This window comes from Carcharodon carcharias, chromosome 5, assembly GCF_017639515.1.
Source record: "Carcharodon carcharias isolate sCarCar2 chromosome 5, sCarCar2.pri, whole genome shotgun sequence".
NCBI lineage: Eukaryota > Metazoa > Chordata > Chondrichthyes > Lamniformes > Lamnidae > Carcharodon > Carcharodon carcharias.
This window is the reverse complement of record NC_054471.1, coordinates 69,829,284-69,837,612: the sequence shown is the minus strand read 5'-3', so window position 1 is coordinate 69,837,612 and position 8,329 is coordinate 69,829,284. Positions and strand designations below refer to the sequence as shown.

Sequence of the window (8,329 nt, the reverse complement as noted above, 5' to 3'; positions counted from 1 at the left end):
AGGAAATCTAGCCCAATGATTCACATGAAAAAAACAAATCCTGAACTCAAACCTAGATGATTTATACTTACTATTATTTGGTTTGTTCTCTGAGATCTGATTATTATCTAAATTGCTTTTATCTCTTTATTTTATATGTTTAATTTGTGTGTAGATTTTATTTCATGTTCAGGGTAAGGGCAACTTTAAGTGATGATGCTCACAGAAACAGAATCTCTGTGATCTCATTACTGCAGAGTTATCATGAAATCATTTCCACTTCATTAGTGGGGAGTTGGTTGGCTGCTACATACTGTACTGCCAAGCAGAGTGCAAGCATTTCCTGTGATTAACTGCTCTGGCACAATAAAGAACCAATGTGGCACAATAAAGAACCAATATGTATATTCAAGTTCTTTACGTTGAACGCTTAATCACAAAAAAAATCTGTATTCGTTTATAGAATGTGGAGCCCTAGCACCGGACACTGGAGAGGCACAAGAAGACAAGATAGCTGCAGTTTACAAACAGTTGCTCTGAATTCTGTCCGATTGTCTTCCTTGAAGGAAACCTATGGTGGATGTCAGGAATTAGCAAGGGGCGCCTCCTCCACCCTAGAGGTATCCGGTCCCTCCGAAGCAGTCTCAACAAGTCCCTTCCACGCAATTGCCTCGGTGCCCAATGTCCTGGAAGAGGAGAGAGCACAGGCGCCACCACAAGCTCTCGTCTGTGGTGGCTGCTGACGTTCGAGTGGCGCGTACACACCTCAGTCGCTGCTAGTTCACTTCCTCCCCCCACCAGTAAAAAAAAACTCAGACTGAAAGCACGGCCGGCCAACAACCATTAACTTACAATGAAATAAAAAAATCAAGCGGAAGGTCAAGTACCTTTCATACTTCGAGGGCCCCGCTTTTAATCATTAGTAAAGCAATCAGCCCCTTACGTTGTGGAATTTATAAGCGACGCAAAGTGATAAGTTATCTATGAAAAGCGTTTAATTAAAGGCACCTCGCCTATATATTAGACCACTTTCTGCCAGCGAGTTTTCAACGGATAGCGCGGGGCCTGTTCACAAAGTTATAACGTCTCAAGACTATCATGAAAACTTTAACAGAGAAGCTTTCTTTCACAGGTTAGATATCGTTCCCTGCTGGGGTGAGTTGGCTGCTGTAATCTATAACTGTGCTGTGACTGAGTGCTGAGTACCGGATACTCCGAATGAATGGGACGGGCTCGCTTTGTAAAACCCAAGCCAGTTCCCTGGGTACCCCGGGCCGGCTCCACACTTCCCATCTCGAATCCGATCCCGGTTCCACTGGGCTGAGTGTTAAAGAGCCGCTTGTGCTGCTTCAGCTGGTGGGCGTGGGGAGGGGGAAAAACTGAGTGACGAATAATGATGGGTCCAGATTGCCACGTCGAAAGTCAGCAGGAAAGAAAACTAAAGTTGTGGAAGGAAATATTTGCTCGGAATGTGTGATTTGCAAGTATTTCATGGGCTGAATTGGCTTTTTTTTCTCTCTCTCTCGCATTTGGCCTGAGCTCCGGGGTATGTTCGTTTCGCAGAGCACGGTTTTGGAACCAATGCAGAATGCAAACTTTCTCGCTCCGTCTGAAATGGATGGCCAGCTTTAGGCCGATTTATCTGTAATGCTGCCTCACATTATAAATTCTTCCCGCCAGTCATTTAAATCTGATGCCAATCGTTTTGGTGCCAGTCATTCAGTCGGTCCGTAGTGCAGTTCCAGTTGGTGAAAGATCCGCACCCCCTCCCCCCGACACACACAGCTCCCGCACAGAAAGTAGTGAGTGGGAGGAGATCCGAATCAGTCATAAATTGTAGTTTTAGGAAACAGAAAATCACGAACAGCCTGTATTTGCAATGAGAAATCGTTTCCCCTTGTGAAATAGAGCATTCTTTCATCCTAAGTGATGACACATCTCCCTGCTAGAAGGCAGTTCAGCTTAATTCTGTTGAAATTGAAATGATTGAGCTAATCTCCTGAATTTTGCATGATATTTGAAATTGCAAAAAAAAACCACCCCAGCTAAGTTTGATTCTGTGACTAATAGAACAACTCACAATGTATATACGAGCATGCAAATTTCACAAAAGGTGCCTGGAGCTGTTTTCTCATCCAACAATGTCATCCTCACCAGCATGTGGGTGCTGCGAGGTAATCTGATAGCGGACAGGTGGGAATGTGGAAAACAGAGGAAAATTCTCAACAGTTCAGAGGCAGGACGGGAGAATGTGCGAGCTTGCTGGGGGCTGGCTGTTGTTTGGATTGTGTGACGCCTGCGTTCCGGGAGGAAGCCCTGGGACAGGCTGACTCAGAGAGGTCAGGACCGCCCGGCACCGCTACATTGCTGACATACCACCGCCCCCAGCCCAGTCTCCTGTGTGGGTATATATAGCCAACCGAGAGCGCGCTCCGTGCTTCTCACAATCTGCAATCTCTTGCTGGGCAAGGATCGTGCAAGGACAATACAGGGACTGTCAGACACAAACCTCCAATTCCCAATAAAGTGATCAGCTTTTAACCATGACTGTTAAATCTAGCTCTTCGGGATCTACTCTCTCTTACTCCAAAATGAGAGGGATGGTGGCCACGATACTTACTGGTAATTTTTTTATTTCCACCATCACAAGATTTTTAATTTTTTTTTATATAATGTCAACGGGCTGCAATTTGCAATCGTGTATGTTCACATTTTAAGGTTCCCAAGGTAACATTTTAAAAAAAAGATCGTTCGCCCTGAATATCCAAGTGCTGATGGTAAATGGATTAAACTAGTAAAGGGAGTTGCATAAAGCAACTGCCAGATGCTCGGACTTGTTTGGCTTGTAATTTTATTTATTGAGCTGCTTGTTCTTAGTACCTTTATCGGGTGTTTTGTTTTTACAGCTTTCATGAAACAAAGGCGAATGGGGCTAAACGATCTCATCCAGAAAATAGCAGCCTCCCAGTCATACGCCTGCAGACAGTAAGTATGCCTTCTTTCCTGTCCTTACTACTTGTTGCATGATCACCGGGCATAATGTACAGGAGCTACCGGGAGAGTTGGATGGGGCTGTTTTAAGGTGGGAATGGAGGAGAGTGGGGGTATAAATTTGCCCCATGCAAATCCAGCAGATCCCGTTCTTCTTACCAATTTCTGCACCTGGCTCCTCGCACAATAGCGCGTCTGTCTGCACCGAGACATCGCCGGCAAATGTGTCCCCTTCAAGTAATGCTTTGTGTTCACTCAGATCTCAGTCTGATTCATAGCAGAGTGCCGGCTTGTGGACAGGTTCTGGAAGCCTCCGTTTCTAACGGGTTGTAAATTGTTTCTTTAAACAGCTCAGAAGTCCCGGCCATGTTTCACGTCAATCCAACAGGCACTGAACCGAATGGAGAGAGTGCGTCTCCTCCAGTGAGTATAAAGGATAGCAGCATTTGATTCTTCCCTTTTTTTTTCACTCTTCACCCGAGCCGTGTTAACTTGTCTTTTTCATGTGATTTCTCCTGCAGCCCAGCCCAACAACCGCACAGATCAACCTCGGTCCTTCCTCTAACCCTCAGTGAGTATCAATGGAAACATTCTTCCTGCCATTAACACGAAATAATTTTTTGCTGTTCGCCCGGAGTGGATTTCACCCTCGAAATGCTGCAACATTTTATAATGGTTTTGTCTTACTCTCTCACCTCTAGGGCCAAGCCAAGTGACTTCAACTTTCTAAAGGTGATTGGAAAGGGAAGCTTTGGAAAGGTAACACTTTATTTTCCCCCCAAAAAGCGATATAACTGATTGCAAACTGTAAAATAATTTTTCCTTCTGGTAATACGTTTCTCTAAATATCGGGCAATTTGTTTTTGAACAGGTCCTCCTTGCAAAACACAAATCTGATGACCAGTTCTACGCTGTAAAAGTCTTACAGAAAAAGGCCATTTTGAAGAAGAAAGAGGTAATAATTGACACCTTTTAACCATTCTGCAACTTCCTGCTGCACGGAGGATGCTCCAAGGTTTTTAGCTATTGGTGCACACGTTAATTCTGTCCAGCCTGCCTTCTTTTGAAATGAGGGAATATTTAATCGAATTCACTTGAGTTTGTTACTCACTTCTCTTATTTTTCCGTTTAAGGAAAAGCACATCATGTCGGAGCGTAATGTCCTGCTGAAGAATGTGAAACACCCTTTCTTGGTGGGACTCTACTACTCATTCCAGACAGCCGACAAACTCTACTTTGTCCTGGACTACATAAATGGAGGCGAGGTAAGTCACAGGGGACTAACTGCAGGATGCGATTTCCTGTCCCAAGTGGCAGCGGTGTGAAAGACTCATTTATTTCAGAGAGGAGAGATTTAGTAGCGGACGTAAAGGGCAATCTTTGGGATTCATGACTGTAATTAGCTGCTGAGTGAGAACTGTAAAGTTGGGGCGGGGGGGTTGAGGGTTGTGGGTGTAACGGGCCATTTCCTTTTACTGTTGCTGTGTAACATCAAAAGGGCTCCATGATTGCTTTCCGATGGGTTTTCGTTCATGTTTTTATTGGTTTGCTTTCTCAACAGTTGTTTTATCACCTCCAACGTGAGCGTTGCTTCCTAGAACCACGAGCTAGGTTTTATGCTGCTGAGATTGCCAGTGCTCTGGGCTACCTCCATTCTCTTAACATTGTTTACAGGTTAGTGCGACTTGTGATTAAACTGTAAAATACTATAATATCCTGAGAAGGAACAAAATTAAAATGCACATTTTTAATTGTGCTATACCAAAATTACTGAAGTTTGTGCGATGTTGGATGTACATTTGAGTGGATTGTAAGCAGCTCTCCATGTCTTTTTTATCCTGCAGAGATTTAAAGCCTGAGAATATTTTACTTGATCGCCAAGGGCACATTGTTCTGACTGATTTTGGCCTATGCAAAGAGAACATTGAATCAAATAGCACAACATGCACTTTCTGTGGCACACCTGAGGTAAGTACAACATGTATCTTGTGGGTCCAAAAATATGAACTCTTTTTATATTCTATTGCTGGCCAATCGCTATCTGCTTCAGAAAACATTTTGAACCAATAATGCATGTAGTATACAGAGCCATCACTGACGTTGGAGGCTGCACTGTAAGGTAAAGATACACTTCTGAAAAACTACTTTTTCCCTCAGCACCTTTTGAGGCAGCAGTGCCTTTTGCTTTTTTTCTGGCTGTGGTCAAGTTGGGTGCTCACTGTCATGCATGGATCCTCCCTTGCCATTGGGAAAGATCTGATAAACACTGTACTCACATAATCCTAAGTATACATAATTGTTAATTTTGTTTCCACCTGTGCTGTAGAATGCACCTTGTGGTATAACTAAGAACCAAGCTTTTTAGAATCAACTCTAGTTATATAAGTGCAACATAAAGTGGCACTTTTTAATGAACAGTAATGGTATCAATAACCACATTTCTATAATGAGGGTTGTCTGTCCTGTCTATTGTACCAGTGTTTATTTATTACTTCTTGTTGTGAAAGACAAATTGGTTTAAATTGCCTCTTTATTTATTCTGTTACAGTACTTGGCCCCTGAGGTTTTACACAAGCAGCCCTATGACCGAACAGTTGACTGGTGGTGCCTGGGTGCAGTTCTTTATGAGATGTTGTATGGATTGGTAAGCATTATTTGTGCATTACTAAGCAAGCAATCAAGATGTTTCTTTAATTTACAGCATTAGGGATTGTGGTAAATTATTACTTTTTTCTTTGCTTTGATACAGCCGCCTTTCTATAGCAGGAACACAGCTGAGATGTACGATAATATTCTGAATAAGCCACTACATTTGAAACCGAACATCTCCAATGCTGCCAGAGACCTGCTGGAGGGTTTACTGCAAAAAGACAGAACAAAACGCCTGGGTGCAAAGGAAGACTTTGTAAGTAAACTCTTATTTATTTTGATTAAACTAATTTCCTGTTGCCTTTATGACTAAGTTACTTGTGCAGTGTAAACAATCATTAAGCTGATACACCTCACACCTTGTATTTCTGGCATATTCTGTATTGAGGTCTTGAACACTTTGGAAAGATTCCTTGTTTTCAGGTTTACCTGATCTTATACATTCTGATCATTACTTAAGTAAACCTAGTAAGCTATTTGAGTAAAGCGTATTCTTTTTAAAATGGGCAGGGTATACAAACTTAACCAGTTGCTGTGTTCCTACATTTTAAAACCTAATTGTTTTGCCAAGTAACTGGCGTGAGCAAATCAACCCTTTTTTTTCACCTTGAAGTCCTTTTTTTAATTGACTGAAATGTCCTCTTTCTGCAGATGGATATCAAGGTTCACATCTTCTTTTCTCCAATAAACTGGGTTGATTTAAATGCCAAGAAGCTAACACCTCCGTTTAACCCTAATGTGGTAAGTAGCTAATTACTTACAGAATTGCTTCACAATAGTAGATTTGTGTGGTTAATACAAAGAAAGTTGCCCACCTTTGTTTCTTCCCTTTTAAACTTGGGGGATTATGTCTAAAATTACAGCAAGAATATAAGCTGAAATTCTAATTTTCTTTATCTTTTTTAACCATTCTAGAGTGGACCTTCTGACCTGCGACACTTTGATCCAGAGTTCACAGAGGAGCCAGTTCCAAACTCAATTGGCAGATCACCTGATAATGCTCTGATTACTGCCAGCGTTAAGGAAGCATCTGATGCTTTCCTGGGATTCTCATATGCTCCACCGATCGACTCCTTCCTGTAGTGAATCAATAAACTGAATTTTCTCATCGGGTTTACCTTAACTGAGCTCTATGTTCGGTTTACCAAGAAATGGGACTTAGCTGGAAGGAAACCTACACATCTCATTGGCCTTCTATTCCATTTCTGAGGTGATGCTGAAATGCTCGAGGAGCATTTGTTGCTCGGTGGGTCTGGGAGATGGCAGTGGCAGTACTGCACTGTTGCACACCGGAAGAAAGTCCATTAATCAAAGGGGCAGAGAAAGAACTTTCTGTTATCCATCCACCATTTGAAGATCTGTTATTTAAACCTGACTTGAAAAGGATGGTGATTGTCTGAAGACTGTTATTTCAGCTACATGTGCCTTTTGCTGTCAGCAAGGTTGTGGGCATTGGATTGGTCATGTTCAAGTGTTGTGTCACAACATATAGAAATGTGAATAATGGTACAAGTGTGGTTTAATCTTGGCCATTGGACTTAATGATTGCTATGTGGTTTAAACATTGACTCAAGATTTTGATCGACACAGCAGGCACTATACAATGGGATATATTCATGATGTCCATGAGGTGAAATGTCATGATACCATCTCTATAACTTAACCCACCCATCCCATATACAAATACACACACATATAATTAATCTCTGAAATAGTTCACTACAATATGCTTGAAGCATTGCTGCTATAGGGTAGAACTATAAATTTTGTTTCTAGGACCAAAATGCCTCATTGTGGAGCCTGTCTTAAAATTTCCAACTGGCTTCTATGTGCTAGTAATCCCATATGTATAAAGTAACTTTGTTTTTGTTTCTATTACATTCCAAATTTTAATGGTCGTCTCATTTCAGCTGTGCCTATGTAAAGAAATCTGTATGTTGTGATCTGTTGCTGCACTAGTTTTAATATGTATATTTAAGACATTACCAGTAATGTCAATGTTTTTTCTGTATAATAGATTGTAATTTTAATTTGTTTTGAAATGTTCACATTCCTGAACTAAGGTTGAGTTTGCAATAAATGTGAAATATTTTAAAAATTGATTGCTCCCAAGTTTTTAGCTAAGTAGAAATGATGCACCTCAGTTTAAAATTTCAATGCAAAAGCAATCTTGCATTTGAGACATAGGGCGGGATTTCCCAGCCTCGCCCGCCGCCTGGATCGTCCTGCCAAAGTCGGTGGGCTTTTGGCTGGACCGCTGAATCTCCCACAGCAAGTGCCACCACAATGGGGCTGGAAAATCCTAGTCATAGTCATAACAAGTTAGCTGGCCAGCAAATTCACTCTCTTTCATATAAGAGTCTGTTAAATTTCCAGACGTTGAATTGCAAGACAGCAAAGTTCCTTGATCTCTCAGCACTATTCTCTCCTTTTTACCTCCCTCATTGTGCTACTAGTGATTATAGTCCTGTTGGCTTCCAGTAGAAAATAAAAGCTAATTTTCTGTGTCTTGAATTCAAGAAATATTGGGTTCTGAATATTATTAGGGCTCTGACCTGCCTTTATATTGAGTTTAGTGGAGTGCTAAGGCCACCAATAAAGGAGACAATTGGTGCCATCCTCAAAGTAAACTTCTTAGTGAATCTGAAAAAATGACTGTTGTGTTGCCTCTAACTGCATGAGAGCCATAGCACCACACTGAAGCTTTTTA

The 8,329-nt window shown here is 41.7% G+C and overlaps 1 protein-coding gene across 2 annotated transcripts; it reads left to right on the top strand.

Annotated features, from left to right (window-relative positions):
* The first annotated feature begins 1,008 nt into the window (after window positions 1-1,008).
* On the top strand, window positions 1,009-7,717 carry sgk1 (serum/glucocorticoid regulated kinase 1). 2 transcript variants are annotated; one of them, XM_041187803.1, is made up of 13 exons: window positions 1,009-1,111; window positions 2,886-2,964; window positions 3,321-3,393; window positions 3,492-3,541; window positions 3,672-3,729; window positions 3,842-3,925; window positions 4,104-4,235; window positions 4,532-4,644; window positions 4,815-4,938; window positions 5,519-5,614; window positions 5,720-5,875; window positions 6,271-6,360; window positions 6,535-7,717. In XM_041187803.1, the coding sequence occupies exons 1-13, from the start codon at window positions 1,078-1,080 to the stop codon at window positions 6,700-6,702; spliced, it is 1,257 nt and encodes a 418-aa protein (XP_041043737.1). In that variant the 5' UTR covers window positions 1,009-1,077; the 3' UTR covers window positions 6,703-7,717. The 2 variants fall into 2 exon arrangements, with proteins under 2 accessions (XP_041043737.1, XP_041043736.1); XM_041187802.1 differs by lacking the exon at window positions 1,009-1,111 and adding an exon at window positions 2,387-2,601.
* Window positions 7,718-8,329: the final 612 nt, after the last annotated feature.